Source organism: Heptranchias perlo, chromosome 3 (genome assembly GCF_035084215.1).
Source record: "Heptranchias perlo isolate sHepPer1 chromosome 3, sHepPer1.hap1, whole genome shotgun sequence".
In the NCBI taxonomy this organism is placed as follows: Eukaryota; Metazoa; Chordata; class Chondrichthyes; order Hexanchiformes; family Hexanchidae; genus Heptranchias; species Heptranchias perlo.
In genome coordinates this window covers 106,264,526-106,284,371 of record NC_090327.1, presented here as the reverse complement: position 1 = coordinate 106,284,371, position 19,846 = coordinate 106,264,526, and the positions used below count along the sequence as shown (strand labels likewise).

General features: G+C 43.9%; 1 protein-coding gene across 1 annotated transcript in view; it reads right to left on the bottom strand.

The window, feature by feature from the left end:
* Positions 1-12,998: 12,998 nt before the first annotated feature.
* LOC137308584 (docking protein 6-like) overlaps positions 12,999-19,846 on the bottom strand; it is a 187,770-nt gene continuing 180,922 nt past the window's right edge. Inside the window, exons 9-10 of the mRNA XM_067977202.1 lie at positions 16,584-16,709; positions 12,999-13,174 (exon numbers count right to left, since the gene is read on the bottom strand). Coding sequence (XP_067833303.1) covers positions 12,999-13,174; positions 16,584-16,709 — 302 coding nt within the window. The remainder of the gene's footprint in view (positions 13,175-16,583; positions 16,710-19,846) is intronic.

Here is a 19,846-nt window from a genome sequence, read left to right as displayed (position 1 = left end):
TCATTACTATGAGACATTCACTTCCTTCAGGATAGGAGGATGAAGGATAACAATTGGAAAGTTAAAAAAAAGTTCTCTTTAGGCCGAGTCTCCCTCATTTTTTAAGATACTTTCTCCCCTTCCAGTTTGTTTGATGTCCCCTGGTAGTTCACCATTCCTATCAGACTCAAAATGAGCATGCTGTACTTCTAACGCCTTTAACACTGCTCTGACCTCTAGAAGGTGTCAAAAGGCACTGGAGAGTAATGCTCCCCATCATTTTCCATCCCTTCTTCCTTCTAGGAAGTTGCTGACCTGTTTACAACACTTTCCTCAGCGTCTGGAGATCACACATGCTAAGCCACGTTTCACAATGTCCTGGTACACAGGACTGGTGCTCTAAGGCACTGTGCCATTGCTCAGATCCAGGAAAGAAGAATTGAACAGGAAATATAGAACATATGGATTTGAATATGGTAGAGTAACACTATAGACTGTCCTTGAGAGGAAAGCACAGCACTATGTGAAGGATGTAATGTTATAAGAACATAAGAAATAGAAGGAAGAGTTGGCCATCCGGCCCCTCAAGCCTGCTCCACTATTCAACAAGATCATGGCTGATCTTCTACCTCAATGCCATTTTCCTGCACCATCCCCATATCCCTTGATGCCTTTAATATCTAGAAATCTATCGATCTCTGTTTTGAATGTACTCAATGACTGAGTCTCCACAGCCCTCTAGGGTAGAGAATTCCAAAGATTCACCACCCTCTGAGTAAAGAAATTTCTCCTCATCTCAGTCCCAAATGGCCTACCCTTTATTCTGAGACTGTGACCCCTAGTTCCAGATTCCCCAGCCAGGGGAACCATCCTCTCAGCATCTACCCTGTCGAGCCCTGTGAGAATTTTGTATGTTTCAATGAGATCGCCTCTCATTCTTCTAAACTCGAGAGAATACAGGCCTAGTCTACTCATCTCTCCTCATATGAAAATCCCGCCATCCCAGGAATCAGTCTGGTGAACCTTTGTTGCACTCCCTCGATGGCAAGTATATCCTTTCTTAGGTAAGGAGACCAAAATTATACACAATACTCCAGGTACGGTTTCACCAAGGCCCTATATAATTGCAGTAAGTCATCTTTATTCCTGTACTCAAATCCTGTTGTAATAAAGGCCAACATAATATTTGCCTTCCTAATTGCTTGCTGCACCTGCATGTTAGCTTTCAGTGACTCATGTACAAGGACACCCAGGTCCCTTTATTTCTTTCTCCACAGATTCTGCCTGACTTGCTAAGTATTTCCAGCATTTTCTGTTTTTATTGCTAGATTCCTATTTAACTCTGATCTAAAGCTAGAGCTTCATGGAACTGAAAAGTTTACTCAACCAAAATACCTCCAGTCCTGGACAACTGGTCGTGTTTGGAATATAATTTGCTCTAATGCAAATAAAAGATAAAACCAATCCTTGCCCTGAGTGAATATTGAGGTGAAGCAGCAGCGACTCTTGTGCTCCTGCTTTTAACCTGCAGGTTTGGCTTAAGTTTTAGCAACTCTTGTGCTGCTGCTTCAGTCATGATCTTGTGGAGAGATGACAACCTCGTTGTACTGCCGAGGGTGGAGCAGCTCCTCCGCATCAACTCCAGTGGTCTGCATGCCTTTGGACTGTAATAACTCCAGGAACAAGAGGTAAGTTATCTCCTCCACCCGGCAAACAGGACTACAGTGTGGGTGTATACATAGCAGAACACAAATTTCACTTATAGTGATATATTTTCTGCTATTATTTCTAGTCAACTTTGTTGCCTATTTTCCCCAGCATAGGTTAAAAGTGACTACCTGGTCTAGGAGTGGATTGAAAGTAGTTTACACCAGAAAAATGGAACATTTTACAGCTTCATGGTTGGGGATCTAAATTATTAGGAATCAGAATCAACATTAAGAAACCTGTGTTGAAAATTTGTGAGACCTGTTGGATAAATTGAAATACTCTAGTACCTGTCTGTGCCATAAGAAGGATCACAACTATTTACGTAGCCTCCTGACAGCCTCTACTGACAAAAAATACAGGCACAACACCAATGGGTCCTTCAGCAAAAGTTTCAGATTCCAGGACTAGTATGTCGAGGATTGTTTCTTCACCTCCCCATTGCACAGTATCCGAAAGAGAAAGTTTGCAGGTAACCAAGATCCAAGACTTACATGCAAGTTGTTCTCTAAACTTAGCCTTAATGTTGTCGTACGTTATGCAAATAATTGCAATGTAAGAAAGTGTGGGTTGCCTATCTTTCAAGTGCCTCCCCTCCTGTGGTACCTACCTTGTACTCAGCCCCTCTCCCAGAGTGTTCCATTGAGATTGGGGATTTATTGTGTGCACAGTCGCTGGAGGAGCCCATGTTCTCCACAGTCAGTAACTGCAGCAACACACTGAGCCACAGTAAGTAATAATATTAAGGTCATTATTTGCGGAAGCAAACAAGAGTTACAGAAACCAACAAATACTTTTGCAGCTACACGTAAACAGCACTGAACTATCTGTTCTCTCTACAGCATAAAAGATGTGATATATCAGTCTGTAGTTACTTTATTAAAAGTACTCTGCACCATAAAATTTAGAAAATTAAAAAAAAACTTTAGAATGATTGTTATTCAGAAGATACACTCCATACATCATTATTAAAAATAAGAACAAATATATGATGGTTCCCAGCCAACACTGACAGGGGAGATAATGCTCAATATCCTGCTTAGAAAGATTAAATAAACAACGGATGTTTCTTTTAAAGCTACGCTGTTCAAATTTATCTACTGGGGAATAGATTAACTCCTGAATTGTACTCAGAATTGTTTTAACTCGTATTAAGTTCAGATATAAACGTAGTTATTGCAGGGCTATGGGGAAAGGGCAGGAGAATGGAACTAATTGGATAGCTCTTTCAAAGAGCTGGCACAGGCCTCCTTCTGTGCTGTATCATTCTATGACTCAATGATTCTGTCTCCTCCATGCACTGATTCTTGTCCCATGTTAACGCAGGCTGTAATATTTAATATCTTCTGTCGCAGACATAATTTTTTTGCTTTTATAACTAATTCCATATTTCATTGGCAATACAACATAATAAGAGAATTGTGCACAGCATAATACAACCATCATATTATTTTGTTAATTGATGACTTCCTAATTCAACGCTGATTTTATTTATACACATAATATACAGTATATATATTTTTTGAACAAGCATTTATCTCAGCGAATTATTTAAAAATATACACATTATTCATGGAGGCGGTAAGGTACATTATTGGGTGCATTAAAGCACTACCACTAAAGGGTTGGATGGGTTTCTATAACTGTAATTGTGAGTTCCCAGTGCTGGTTTCTGTATTCAGGAAAAATGGTACGTGCAGATGAGGCATTCCCTCACTAGCCCAAATCCTCCCTCTCCCCTGCCTAAATGAATGGGGGAATTCACCTCAGGTCACACTTCTACACCTCCGAGGTGACAGGCTGTCTCAGTTAAAAATGCTCTTGCCCCTGAGTTAGAAGGCTGTGGATTCAAGGCCCAGTCCTGGATTTGAGCATTTAATGTGGGCTGGTATTTCAGTGCAGTATGGAAGGAGTGTTGCACTGTTGGAGATGGTGGAGTAGAATTTTGCCGGGGGTGGGGGGAGGGTTTTCTGATCCCCTGCTGTAACTTTGGCAGAAAATCGGTGGAAACCTTAGAGAGATGGCAGAAATGGTGGGATATCAGAAGAACTGCCACATAAATTCCAAGCGGCTGTCTTTTGGATGAGATGTTGAACCAAGATTCTATTTGCCTGTTCAGGTGAATGTTAAAGATCCTGTGGCACTTTTTGAAAAAGAGCAGAAAGGTGTCCTGGCCAACATTCTTCCCTCAACCAAAAACACAGTAACTGGTCATTCATCTCATTTATTTGCTGTTTGTGAGACCCTGTTGCTTGTGTTTGCCTACATTCTAACAGTGACTTCACATCCTTCTTATTTTAATATTATTTTGAAGCTCCCATCTAATGCTGGCAGCAGCTTCTTTCATCACTTGCTAACTCCATTGGAAACTTGCTTGGGATGCAAAATGGTGGAGTTACATTGAAACTACAGCAAAGAAACTGTCTATTCAGCCCAACTGGTAAATGCCAGTGTTTATGCTCCATACGAGCCTCCTCCCTCCCTCCTTCATCTAACCCTATCAGGATACCCTTTTATCCCTTTCTCCCTCATGTGCTTATCTAACTTCCTGTTAAATGTATCTATGATACTTGCCTCAACTACTCCTTGTGATAACGCGTTCCACATTCTTACCACTCTTTGGGTAAAGTTGTTTCTTCTTAATACCCTATTGGATTTATTAGTGACTATTTTATATTTCATGACCTCTAGTTTTGGACTCCCCCACAAGTGGAAACATTTTGTCTACATCTACCCTATCAAACTCTACCATTATCTTAAAGACCTTTATCAGGTCACCCCTCAATGTTCTCTTTTCCAAAGAGAAAAGAGCCCCAGCCTGTTCAGCCTTTCCTGATAAGTATATCCTCTCAGTTCTGATATCATCCTTGTGAATCTTTTTTGCACCCTGTCCAATGCCTCTAGATCCTTTTATAGTATGGAGACCAGAACTGTGCACAATACTCCAAGTGTTGTCTAACCAAGGTTCTATACAAGTTTAACATAACTTGTTTGCTTTTCATTTCTATCCCTCTAGAAATGAATCCTAGTGCTTGATTTGCCTTTTTTATGGCCTTATTAACCTGCTTCGCTACTTCTAGTGATTTGTGTAATTATACCCTAGATCCCTTTGCGCCTCTACCAGACTTACACTCATATTATCTCAGCAGTATGTGGCCTCCATACTCTTCCTACCAAAATGCACCACCTCACACTTACCCAAATTGAAATTAATTTGCCAATTACATGCCTATTCTGCAAGTTTATTAATGTCCTCTTGCATTTGTCGCATTCTTCTTTTGTATTAACTACACCCCCCAATTGGGTGTCATCTACAAATTTTGAAGTTGTACTTTCGATTCCCGAATCCAAATCGTTGACGTAAATTGTGAACAACAGTGGTCCCAGCACCAATCCCTGTGGAACACCACTTCCCATCTTTTTCCAGTCTGAGTGACTACCCTTAATGCCTACTGTCTGCTTTCTGTTTTGTAGCCAGCTTGCTATCTGTTTTGCTACCTGTCCCCTGACTCCACATGCTTTGACCTTAGCCATGAGTCTACAATGTGATACCTTATTGAAGGCCTTTTGAAAATTCAAGTATATTACATCTACTACATTACCTTTGTCTACTCTATCTGTTACTTTTTAAAGAATTCAATAAGGTTGATCAAGCATGACTTTCCCTTCTGAAATCCATGCTGACTATTCTTTATTATATTTTCGTTTTCTACATGTCTTTCTATTACATGTTTGAGTGAAGATTCCATTACCTTTCCTACCACCGACGTTAAGCTAACTGTTCTATAGTTCCCTGGACTTGTTCTATCTCCCTTTTTAAATATAGGAATAACATTAGCTGTCCGCCAATCCTCTGGCACTTCTGCCTTTTCTAGTGAATTATTATATATATGTAACAGTGCCTCTGTTATCTCTTCCCTAACTTCTTTTAATATTCCCGGATGCAATCCATCCGGACCAGGGGTTTTATCCTCTCTAAGTTTGATTAGTTCATCAATTATCTACCCGTTTTCTATCTTAAATGTTTTAATATCTTTTTTGATCTCTTCTTCCAATGTCCTACCCACCATGTTAGTCTCCCTGGTAAATACTGAGGCAAAGTAACTATTCAATATTTCTGCTATTTTGCTGTCGTTACCTTTGAGTTTATCTTGTGCATTCCTTAGTGGCCCTATCCCTATTTCTTTTGTTATTTATTATCTGTAGAATGCTTTACTGTTTCTTTTAAAATTCCTTGATAATTTAATCTCGTAGTTCCTCTTTGCTTTCCTAATTGTTTTTTTAACGTCTTTCCCAACCCTTTTGTTATTCTCTCCATCATTGTCTGTGTACTTAGGGTATGCCTTTTTCTTTAGTTTCAATTTTACCCTATCTCTTTATTCATTCATGGTGTTTCATTATTGGCTAGTTTGTTCTTGCTTTTAGAGGAATATATTTCTCCTGAACTCTATTGATCACCGTTTTGAATATTATCCACTGCTGTTATGTTTCCTTCTCTGTCAAAATTTGTTTCTAGTTTACCTTCTCTAGTTCCATTCTCATCCCCTCAAAATTAGCTTTTTTCCAATCTATTATAGATTCATAGAATCATAGAATCATAGAAGTTTACAACATGGAAACAGGCCCTTCGGCCCAACATGTCCATGTCGCCCAGTTTATACCACTAAGCTAGTCCCAATTGCCTGCACTTGGCCCATATCCCTCTATACCCATCTTACCCATGTAACTGCTTTTTAAAAGACAAAATTGTACCCGCCTCTACTACTGCTTCTGGCAGCTCGTTCCAGACACCCACCACCCTTTGAGTGAAAAAATTGCCCCTCTGGACCCTTTTGTATCTCTCCCCTCTCACCTTAAATCTATGCCCCCTCGTTATAGACTCCCCTACCTTTGGGAAAAGATTTTGACTATCGACCTTATCTATGCCCCTCATTATTTTATAGACTTCTATAAGATCACCCCTTAACCTCCTACTCTCCAGGGAAAAAAGTCCCAGTCTATCCAACCTCTCCCTATAAGTCAAACCATCAAGTCCTGGTAGCATCCTAGTAAATCTCTTCTGCACTCTTTCTAGTTTAATAATATCCTTTCTATAGTAGGGTGACCAGAACTGTACACAGTATTCCAAGTGTGGCCTTACTAGTGTCTTGTACAACTTTAACAAGACATCCCAACTCCTGTATTCAATGTTCTGACCAACGAAACCAAGCATGCCGAATGCCTTCTTCACCACCCTATCCACCTGTGACTCCACATTCAAGGAGCTATGAACCTGTACTCCTAGATCTCTTTGTTCTATAACTCTCCCCAACGCCCTACCATTAACGGAGTAGGTCCTGGCCCGATTCGATCTACCAAAATGCATCACCTCACATTTATCTAAATTAAACTCCATCTGCCATTCATCGGCCCACTGGCCCAATTTATCAAGATCCCGTTGCAATCCTAGATAACCTTCTTCACTGTCCACGATGCCACCAATCTTGGTGTCATCTGCAAACTTACTAACCATTCCTCCTAAATTCTCATCCAAATCATTAATATAAATAACAAATAACAGCCGACCCAGCACCGATCCCTGAGGCACACCGCTGGTCACAGGCCTCCAGTCTGAAAAACAACCCTCTACAACCACCCTCTGTCTTCTGTCATCAAGCCAATTTTGTATCCAATTGGCTACCTCACCTTGGATCCCGTGAGATTTAACCTTATGTAACAACCTACCATGCGGTACCTTGTCAAAGGCTTTGCTAAAGTCCATGTAGACCACATCCACTGCACAGCCCTCATCTATCTTCTTGGTTACCCCTTCAAAAAACTCAATCAAATTCGTGAGACATGATTTTCCTCTCACAAAACCATGCTGACTGTTCCTAATCAGTCCCTGCCTCTCCAAATGCCTGTAGATCCTGTCTCTCAGAATACCCTCTAACAACGTACCCACTACAGATGTCAGGCTCACCGGTCTGTAGTTCCCAGGCTTTTCCCTGCCGCCCTTCTTAAACAAAGGCACAACATTTGCTACCCTCCTATCTTCAGGCACCTCACCTGTAGCTGTCGATGATTCAAATATCTCTGCTAGGGGACCCGCAATTTCCTCCCTAACCTCCCATAACGTCCTGGGATACATTTCATCAGGTTCCGGAGATTTATCTACCTTGATGCGCGTTAAGACTTCCAGCACCTCCCTCTCTGTAATATGTACACTCCTCAAGACATCACTATTTATTTCCCCAAGTTCCCTAACATCCAGGCCTTTCTCAACCGTAAATACCGATGTGAAATATTCATTCAGGATCTCACCCATCTCTTGTGGTTCCGCACATAGATGACCTTGTTGATCCTTAAGAGGCCCTACTCTCTCCCTAGTTACTCTTTTGCCCTTTATGTACTTGTAGAAGCTCTTTAGATTCTCCTTTGCCTTATCTGCCAAAGCAATCTCATGTCCCCTTTTTGCCCTCCTGATTTCTCTCTTAACTCTACTCCGGCAATCTCTATACTCTTCAAGAGATCCACTTGATCCCAGCTGCCTATGCATGTCATATGCCTCCTTCTTCTAGGGCCTCAATCTCCCGAGTCATCCAAGGTTCCCTACTTCTACCAGCCTTGCCCTTCACTTTATAAGGAATGTGCTTACCCTGAACCCTGGTTAACACACTTTTGAAAGCCTCCCACTTACCAGACGTCCCTTTGCCTGCCAACAGACTCTCCCAATCAACTTCTAAAAGTTCCTGTCTAATATCATCAAAATTGGCCTTTCCCCAATTTAGAATTTTAACTTTCGGGCCAGACCTATCATTCTCCATAGCTATCTTAAAACTAATGGAATTATGATCACTGGTCCCAAAGTGATCCCTCACTAACACTTCTGTCACCTGCCCTTCCTTATTTCCCAAGAGGAGGTCAAGTTTTGCCCCCTCTCTAGTCGGGCCATCCACATACTGAATGAGAAATTCCTCCTGAATACACTCAACAAATTTCTCTCCATCCAAGCCCATAATGCTATGGCTGTCCCAGTCAATGTTGGGAAAGTTAAAGTCCCCTACTATTACCACCCTATTTTTCTTGCAGCAGTCTGTAATCTCCTTACATATTTGCTCCTCAATTTCCCGTTGACTATTTGGGGGTCTGTAGTACAATCCTTTCAAAGTGATCTCTCCCTTCTTATTTTTCAGTTCTACCCATATAGACTCAGTGGGCGAACCCTCGGATATATCCCCTCTCACTACTGCCGTGATGTTCTCCCTAATCAAGAACGCAACTCCCCCTCCTCTCTTACCTCCTGCTCTATCTTTCCTATAGCATCTGTACTTTGGTCTTTCGCAATTATTATTTTAAACCTTATTATGTTATGATCGCTATTGCCTAGATATTCCCCCATGCTTACTTCTCTTATCTGTTCTGGTTCATTTCCCATTACTAGATCCAGCAGTGATTCCTCTCTCGTTGGGCTTCTCACATATTAGGTAAGAAAGGAGTCATGTATGCACTGTAAAAACTCCATTCCCTTTCCTCCTTTCCCTACCTCTTCTTGCCAGTTTATTTGGGGGTAGTTGAAATCTTCCATGATAATTATTTGCTGTTTTTTACTCATTTCACATATTTGTCTATGCTTCTCTTCCACTATTAGGTGGTCTGTATAATGTGATCAATCTCTTCTTATCTTTTGTCTCAATCCATATGGATTCTGTTTCTATCTTAATGGTACTTATGTCCCTTTTTTCTACTGCCATTATGTTGTCTCTAATTAGTACAGCTACCCCACCCCCTTCTTCCTTCCCTATTCTTTCTAAATACATTGTATCCTGCAATATTTAATTGCCAGTCCTGTTCCTTATGTAGCCATGTTTCAGTTATCCCAACATCTGGCTCCTCACTATGAATTATTGCATCCAGTTCCTCCGTTTTGTTTTGGATGCTGTGCACATTGCGATACGGGCAATTTAATTTGCTTTTAGTAATTGTTCCCCTCACTTTATTTTTAGCAGTCATTTTGCACTTATGTTTTGTAACTGTATTTGTTCCCTGACCGTTTATGTTACCTTCATTCCTTAACTTGGTCTGACCTTTACTCTCATTTTCTATTTCTTTTTTCTTCAGGCCTATGTTCTCTTCCCCAAATCCCTCTCTGTGTCTTACTAGTTTAAAGTCCTATGACAGCCCTATTTATCCTTTCCACTCGGACTTGGTCCCATTCCGATTCAGGTGGAGCCCTATTTCTGTCCCATCGGTACAGCTCCTTCCTGTCCCAGTAGTGGAAACATGTTAGAGCAGATCTATGCCCATTGTTATGATCCATTATGCCCCTTCTACGTTCATTTCTGAAGAGTAATGGGATACAGCAAAACTGCCCATACATTGGCACAAATTGGTACTAGATTGGCAATCCCACTCCAGGGTTAAATCACATTGTGCGATATTAATAACAAACATGTTCTTATGAAATTCTTTTGGCAGTAGCCTATTTACAAGTAGCATACTGGCTGACACCCATTGTATCCTCGCAGGTGCCCAGAAGCAGCCAGACGCATTAAAGCTCACTGTGATTGACACTTTCATTAACACTGATTATAAACAGTCCTGGTGTCTCCATGGCTGCAAGAGATCACAAGATAATTATGGACGAGAAAGGTCGCTTGGCCCATCATAGTTCATCCATCAAGAATGGACCTTCAGTCCATTATAGCATCCAATTAGTTCTTAAATGGTTCCAGGGTTGCCGCCGTCACTGAGGCTGCGGCAATGTTCACCGGCTGGGTCGTTGGAGCGGCCTCCTGTTCACCAGGGCCTACCGCTGGGTGGCTGCAGCGGCCCCCTGTTCACCGGGGCCTACCTCTGGGTGGCTGCAGCGGCCCCCTGTTCACCGGGGCCTACCTCTGGGTGGCTGCAGCAGCCTCCTGAGTCAGGCCCACTTTAAATGAAAATCAGGGTCCTATGACATATATGGAACCCGATTGCCATTTTTGGACTGAACTGGGGAGAACGTACACCATACACACTCCCACCAGTATCAGATGGCGGCCTGGCCGAAGACGATCCTGATGGTGAGTTCCCCTTTTTTGTTTTGGGGCCGGAAGGAGCAGGAGTGCTCCTCTCAGCTCCAGAAGTCAAGCTCTGGGTCCTTCCACTCCTCCACTCCTTCCCCCCAACCCACCCGTCCGTCTCCAATGGACCTACCTCCTGCGGCCCAGAGGCCGGCTGGGCCACCCAATATTGCGAGGGGCCGGAGCCAGCTAGCTGCTCTGGGATGCTCGATCTCTGGCTGCAGCCCACCGTCCTGATGCAAATGAGGCTTGGCCCTCAAACTTGAACAGGCCTCCCCTTGGGATACCCATAGTGTTTTAAACATTCGAGTGCTTGCCTTCTACTCTGCACTCCACATTGCCATGTTGTCTGTATTTATTAAAAATCACAAGCATTGCTAAGTTTGTTGAGTGAGAGGTGGAAGAGAAAACAATCCATTTGCATTGTGCTTTATTGGGGACAGTGCTGGCACCATCTGAGTGGAATATTTAGTCCCACATCCAGCTTTGAGATGAGTCATGATCTGAGCTCAGCAGAAAATGCATTATTCACCGATACTACGCAACTACATATTCATCATTGTTTTCTGCGCAGTTGCTCATTTATCTTTATTTGTCATTTCCTCCTGTTGGTTTTACATTCACTGCAGTACAATTCATCTCTCCATCTAATCAGGGCACCAATAAAATGCAAGCGTAGCATAAATATTTAATCTGGAAATAAAATCGGACTTTTCAGACACTGGCTGATGTAACACAAGATCTTGATGAGCTAACAGTACCAAATAGTTTCCCCCAGTTCTTGGTCCTTTTGACATGCCCTGCTCTGAGGCAGTCGCAGTCTGAGCATTATTCTTGGTCATGCTGTTGAACCCATTTCAAATGATAGAAAAATAATTTTCATTTCCCTCTAAACATTTCCTGACTTAAATGGCACATTCCTATGCCAGTCAGCTAATAGAGAAAGAAAGATAAGGAAAGCAAGCTTCTTTTGTATTTTTTCCATACCTATACGGCTAAACAAATATTAAGAATTTCTTTCTTGCAGTGCATAGCAATTTTTTCTGGCAATCTCACCAATTCAAAATTTAGGACACACACACACACACCACACACACACACACCTTCCAAGAAATAACCATGGAAAGGAATTTCCACCTCATTCATATTCTTTGTGAGGAAAATTTTGAAAATATGTGAGGGACCACGTGAAATTTGTGCTGAGACCTTATTATCATGTGTCAGGCATGTAGCCAGCACTACCCGCTGCTTATTGGCTGCGTGCTTGTTTGGCGGAGGGGCGCGGGAAATTGAGCATCTCTGGTGTCACTTAATGGCAGCCAGCACCTCTTAAAGGGGAGGTGCACTTTGGCTACAGTCAGAAGGAAAGGTTGACAAGTGCATTCTCCATAGATCCAAATGTTAATGATGTTCATGTGACTTATATTTATTTCAGGCTTCATATCTGACAGTTGCTCCAAAAGTGGCATTCCCAAACCAAGCTTCCTCCTAGTGACAGCATCCCAGATAATCATCACTCTGTTACAGTCTCTCGAATCAGGGCTTTCTTGGCCAAACTTTCTTGATGACTTTGCCAGGTAAGCATCCTGAGCCAGTGAAAAGAGTGGACTTAATGTGCTGAATGGCCTTTTTCTGTATCAAACTTGCTTATGTTCTTATCAAAACAATCCCAACTAGAGGATTGTATTCCTTTCTATAGCACTCTGAGAAAGAGCTTTCCAGACAGGCATTCACTGCTCAAAGACAATTCCGTCAGTGGCTTCTCCAATCTGGTCAGATTTTTTTCAAGCGTTTTATCAACCAGTCATCAATCCTGTGATTTCAGGTGCTTTCTGAGAGCGACATTGCTCAGGTTAATGTTTAAAAAGCAAAACTGTCTCAGTCCAGCTGAGTAGAGGCACTGGATGCAGAACTGTGCAAATGCTAACATGGAATTATACTGAGTGAGTATCTAAAATGATCAACAATTCACTGAAATGATCACCAGATAATATAGATGAGGCATGTTCAAAAGCTTTGTCTTAGTGGCCCAGTTAGCTGCATACCATGTAGGCCTGCAAGTCACCAATAAACAATGACAGTGCGACAACGCTGAATTCAGTAGGGGTAATTATACCCTCACAGGAGAGCATATCAAGACTCTGGGACCTAGATATTCGATTGGGCCCGCAAACGGGCGCGTAGGGGGTGGCGTGCACCCTGCACGATGTCTGTTCATATTGGTGTAGGGACCATGTGAAATTTGTGATGGGGCCTCATTGTCATGTGTCAGCTATGGAGGCAGCGGTACCCACGCTGCTTATTGGCTGCGTGCCTGTTTGGTGGTGGGTGGTTGGGTCTCCGATACAGCGTTAGAAGCGCCTGGTTCAGGCAGTGGGCAGGAGGAGGGAGATCCTGCTCCACTAGGGGGTAGAAAGCCCTCCAGGCAATACATGATGCGCTGCCTGTGGTCGCAAACAAGTAGCACATTCAGCAAGAGGTATCCCTTTCTATTGAGAAAGATACAAGGTCGGGAGCATGCAAGAAAATGTGAGTGCAGTCTATGGCACCTTGGACCCTGGGGAAGCCTGTCATGCAAGCAAAGCCTAGAGCTCTCTCATCCTGCTTAGCTCAGTCCATGGGGAATGCGATGTGTGTGTTCCTCTTGGCACTGAGAGACTCAGTCACCAACCTAATACTGTGGTGCACAGCAAACTGGGAGCTTTCGCTGATGTCACCTGCTGCAACCTGTAACAGCCCCGTGGCATAAAGATTAAACGCACTATGACCGTGACAGCCATAGGCAGTGCTGTTCTTGCCCTAGTTTGGGCTTCCAGTTGTGGCTGCAGCAGGTGACATTGCTCTGGGACAGCCTCCTAGATGAAATGCAAGTGCATCACACATTGCTCCTCAGTCAAGTTGACGTGGGAGAAGTGCTCCCTGAAGACCTGCTGTGAGTATGGCCATTTGTGCAGTGCCCTCCTCCTCCCTCCTCTCCCAGCTGCTCCTGCTCTCTCCTGTCTTCTTCGCTGCTCCCCCTCCTCCTCCAGTTCCAAAGGCAGACTGACTAGACCATCCATGACTGCAATGAACTCTTTCCAAAGCAGATAGAAACAGTCCAGCACCAGCACAAAGTTGTTCCCAGAAGTCAGAATGGGGAATGGGAAAAAAAGCAAAAAAAAAGGCCAGACGTTAACTAGCAGCCTAAGAGGACAACCCGCAACTCACCTGTATGTTGTGGATGAGTCCTTTAAATAGCACTTCTGTAGGGTCCTTGCTGATTGTTAGCAACATGATTTGCTGGGCGAGTTAATCACGTGGTGAGTCAGGTGCTGGGGTACAACAATTTTACGAAAGGGTCCGACAGCAAGTATAGGACCCTTATTTTAATATTATAAGGAGGCTTTTTTAATACTTCTGCTGCGTGCCACAGATACCCACGGAGCAGCCCGATCCAATACGCTGGATGGTGCACTTTTGGCATGGGACGGGCATGCGCACACTGTCCACCAAATTGGAACCTTAGACGCCTGTTTTACGCCTGTAAAATGAGCACAGCGCGATCCAGTTTCGAAGCCAATGTCTTTTTGTATAAACTTACATACAGAATTACCCAGTAATTCATGATATTAAATTGCTTTTTACTTCATATATTTATTTATCCAAACTGGAGTATTTTGGCAGTAAGTTATTCCATTTAATATGCCAATGCTTTCCAATTTGACAGCTTCTTTCCTGTTATCATTAAATCCATATTTTTAAATATTGTATTTGTGCACATTTATCAACAACCTTTAAATGTGTGACTGAATCACGGTTTATTATAATGTGTTGGATTAAATTGAACGGATGCGCACAGTCACATTTATTCATCCATGCTGAGGACTTTTACGTTCCTTCTCTCTCCTTAAATCAATACCTCCAGCTACAGCTACAGCTAGCAGATTTGAATAAAATAAATGTATATATAATATTTTTATTAATTTTTAAGTGGTCAGAAAAATAACAATGCTGCAATTAAATTAGTTATCTGACAGTTCTAATTAACGAAGGTGTGAAGTCTAAGTGCTTTGGAAAAAAATCTCCTGCAATAAACTTTTCTATGTGCCTGTTTCATGATAGAGATTTTGCTCAGATATATTTCATTTACTTTATTCCTAAATTATGTTCTACTTTTCCTCATCGTCTAACTCAATACAATTAATAGCCAGATTTACATTTTCATTTTCCTAATTACCAAACATTTCAAGATCATTTTTAAACTGATCAGGCCTCAACCAATGTGGTGCTCCACATTCCCACTTTACTCAATATATTCCCTCATAGTCCTTGCTCAAACTGATGTTCACTGGTCCCCACTCCCTCATGTTCCTCATTATCCCCACTCCCCCATGTTCCTCATTATCCTCACTCCCTCATGTTCCTTATTATCCCCACTCCCTGATGTTCCTCATTATCCCCACTCCCCCATGTTCCTCATTATCCCCACTCCCTCATGTTCCTCGTTATCCCCACTCCCTCATGTTCCTCATTATCCCCACTCCCCCATGTTCCTCATTATCCTCACTCCCTCATGTTCCTTATTATCCCCACTCCCCCATGTTCCTCATTATCCCCACTTCCTCATGTTCCTCATTATCCCCACTCCCTCATGTTCCTCGTTATCCCCACTCCCTTGTGTTCCTCATTATCCCCACTCCCCCATGTTCCTCATTATCCTCACTCCCTTATGTTCCTTATTATCCCCACTCCCCCATGTTCCTCATTATCCCCACTCCCCCATGTTCCTTGTTATCCCCACTCTCCCATGTTCCTCGTTATCCTCACTCCCCCATTTTCCTCATTATCCCCACTCTCTCATGTTCCTCGTTATCCCTACTCCCCATTTGCCTCATTACTCCCACTCCCCATGTTCCTCGTTATCACCATTCCCCATGCTCCTCGTTATCACCATTCCCCATGCTCCTCGTTATCACCATTCCCCATGTTCCTCGTTATTCCCACTCCCCATGTTCCTCATTATTCCCACTCCCCATGTTCCTCGTTATCACCATTCCCCATGTTCCTCGTTATCACCATTCCCCATGTTCCTCATTATTCCCACTCCCCATGTTCCTCGTTATCACCATTCCCCATGTTCCTCATTATTCCCACTCCCCATGTTCCTCGTTATCATCATTCCCCATGTTCCTTATTATCACCATTCCCCATGTTCCTCATTATTCCCATTCCCACATGTTCCTCTTGCTGTCTCCACTTTCTTCAATGTTCTACATGCTGTCCTTACACAACACAATGTTTCTCTTGCTGTATACCCTTTCTGCAATGCTCCTCATGATGTCTCCACTACCGCCAATATTGCTAATGCTGCTTTCCCAAAATTAGGCTCATCAGCCCTTTTTCCTCCAATGTTCAGACCCACTGTACCTCCTATACTCAATGTGCTGTACGAGGGTGGGAAGTGTCTAGTCATGATGCTCCAGCCACCATGGTGTGTGGAGCAGGCTTGATGGACCTGATAGTCTTTTCCTGCCCATCATTTTGTACGTTCAGACTCACTGGCCTAGAAATTGGATCACGTGATCCCAGTGTAATGCACACTGCATGCGCCTAATGAGGTCGGTGGCAGGCCCACGCAAAATTGGTTCGCCAGCATCTTGTTTATTACCATAGCCCCGGAGGCAGCTTGCCATTCCTGGGTAGAATTAAGATCTACCGGCTCAAACACTGGTCGAGGCTGTATATAGACTCCGGGGGAGGCAATCATAACTGGATGAGCAGGGGTTGGTTGCGGCCCATGAATTTAACGTTGAGCCGGGAGGAGTAAGTGCTCCTCCCGGCCCCACTGTAAGGTAAGTAAAATGTAAAACTTACCTTTCAGGAGGCAGCCTCCAGCGGTCCCTTTAAGGACTACTGGTTTAGCTGCCAAGTGCCTGACCGCAGCATGCACAGCGCTTCCAAGACGTTTCCCAATCGCAGGCTTGCCTTTCTCTCGGAGCCCTAGGGCATGAATTTTGTTCAGTTTATGGAGGGTGCATTGTCTTCCTTGCTCATAGGGAGTCTCACTAGGCAGTAGACACCCCCAATTCAAAAAACCCACTCTTGACCCCTCTGTCCTTGCAAACTACCGCCCCATCGCCAAACTCCCTTTCCTCACCAAAGTCCTTGAACATGTTGTCTCCTCCCAAATCTGTGCTCATCTTTCCCACAATTCTGTTTGAACCCCTCCAGTCAGGTTTCCGCCACTGCCACAGTACTGAAATGGCCCTTATCTAAGTCACAACTGACATCCTATGTGACTGTGACCATGGTAAACTATCTCTCCTCATCCTTCTCGTCCTGTCTGCAGCCTTTGACATGGGTTGACCACACCATTCTCCACCAACGTCTCTCCTCCGTTGTCCGGCTGGGTGGGACTGCGCTCGCCTGGTTCAATTCCTATCTATCCAATCGTAGCCAGAGAATCACCTGTAATGGCTTCTCTTCCCACTCCTGCAATGTTACCTTTGACGGAATGGTATCTCTGGAAGTTACGTGTGAAGTGAAGGCAATGCAAGTGAAGGTATATTTGTCGAGGGCATAGTGAAGATGTAGTGTACATTGTTGATGCATTGGATGGATGGGTAATTAGAAGAAGGTCTCCTCAATGTGAGGTGGAAGAATGGCTCTAACAATAGGCAATGGTGGTTCAGCAGCTGCATCCTCAGTCTCCTCCATTTCCTCTTGGTTGTTCCCTTGCTGATGCCTGTTGCCTTTCTCCACTGGGCACTTTGTCTTGATTCTTCATTTGTTGCAAAATTGTGTAGCGTGCAGCAGACTTTGATATGGTCGGAAGCTGTACACAGCGATTGTAGAGGAGTTATGAGAAAGCAGGCTTGAGCCAAGCCAACCTTGCGCTTTTTTTTCTGGCTCAAATAATGAGGGCATAGTGAATTACGTTAAAATAAAGACATCGTGACTGCTGCCTGACAAGAAGGCAATGACCTACATAATTATGTGCTTATGGTCGCAGACCAGCTATACATCGAAGGAGTAATATCCTTTGAGATTCATGAATACAATTATTGTGTGCAGGAGCATGGAGGGCTTAGTAGGTACAATCAAACACACCATGGACTTTGGGGAATCCAGCAATTGGAAATAAATGCATGTTCCCTCATGTTGTTGCTGATTGCCCAATGGAAAATTGATGACGTTGCTAGCTATAGCAAACAACGCATCAATCACCGACTTGATATATTTGTGCACTGCAGATTAATTGATGTTACTGATATTCCCTATCCCCGATTTTAAGTGGGGGATAGGAACGAAGCGTACGATGATGGAAGCGGGCGACGAGTCAGCAATTTCGGGAGAGGTGGCGGCCCAGCCGAGTTTAACAGCCAGGCCTCATTTCCAAAATGCATCTGCGTTTCCCGCCCCATTGACGTGTCGGCGGGTGTCCCGCCCACCCGCATGACGCAATTTACAGTGGGAGTCCCGGCCACTACTTAAAGTGTCAGTGCACCTCTTCAAGGGAGGTTACATTCAGTCAGGGCTCACGTCTGAGGAATTGTACATCACTGGTAGAAAGTCTCTATATGGCTGCGAAGAGTGGGACGATGGTCCCCAGATTCTCTGATGCCTCCCTGGAGTGATGATAGCTGCAGTGAGGGCATGAAGAGATGTGTTATTCCCACAAGTGGGAACAAGAAACCTGGTGCTGCCACTAAGAAGTCGTAGGTTGAGGTGGCTCAGGATGTCAGCAGCAGGACTCTGATGCCGAGGACCTGGATCCAGTATCGAAAATGATTCAACTACTTTACGAGGTCAGGAAAGGTCAGTACTGGTCCCTCTTTACCCACTTCTTGCAGTGCACCTCCTTCCACTCCCTCTTGTCCATCCTACACCAATTACATCAATCCTCTCCCCACCTCTCTTTCATCACCACCAATCACAAGGGCGCATTGTACCACCTCTCATCCTCACCCCAACATACGCTCACCTCCCACTTCCTCCTTTCACTGCTGCCACTAACACCATCCTCATCTCATCTCCTATAAGTTTCTCGACCTGCACCTCCTCTCAGCAAACCTTCTCAATTCACACTGTAGCCACTTACCACAAACGCACGACATTCCCACTCCTATAACATCTTCCTGATTTGCTCTTTCACCTCATGCACTACATCCAGAAGATGCACACGTCCATACTGGCCAGTCATAACACTGCCCCACCTCTTTTGCAGAAGAGAGTGCAAATGCTAGGGAGATGGCCAGGACCGGTGGAGGACCATGAGAGTATGTGGAAGTGACCCGGGCGGAGGAGGAGGCTCTCGAGGTGAGTGCCGCATGTAAAGCAGGCAACATTGGTGATGGTGAGGTTGGCGGCTCTGCAGAGCAGGGTGACTGATTTAACCTTAGTCCCCTTCATTTCCCACAACCAACTACACATTCAGCCAACTTCAACACTTCAACCAGTATGGTCAAATGATTCATGTGCAAATTTACATTTGCTTATTACCATTACTAATTCTTCTCTGTTTCTTCTTTCTTCCAGGTCCTTCACATGAAGAACACGAATCATTAACTACAGACGAAGAAGGCTCTTTGGAGGAACTCATCCCTCCTCAGGACGCACATCCTTTATAGGCACCAGAGCAGAGACTGGCACATTGAGTAGGCATGTTAGTGAGATAGATGGGCTGGCACCTGATGAGTCTCACAGCACAAGTGAGCAGGAGCATTTTGGGCTGGTAGGGACAGCCAAGGAGAATACATGCTGGAGGGCAGTATTTGCACTCTGTTCTCCTGCAAAAAGAGGTAGGACAGCATTATGAGAGGCCAGTATGGACGTGTGCATCTTCTGGATGTAGTGCATGAGGTGAAAGAGCAAATCAGGAAGATGTTATAGGAGTGGGAATGTCGTGCGTTTGTGGTAAGTGGCTAGAGTGTGAATTGAGAAGGTTTGCTGAGAGGAGGTGCAGGTCGAGAAACTTATAGGAGATGAGATGAGGATGGTGTTAGTGGCAGCAGTGAAAGGAGGAAGTGGGAGGTGAGCGTATGTTGAGGTGAGGATGAGAGGTAGTACAGTGCGCCCTTGTGATTGGTGGTCCTCAAGCTCTGCTCAGCAGGACTCTGGGGTCCAGCCACAAAAAG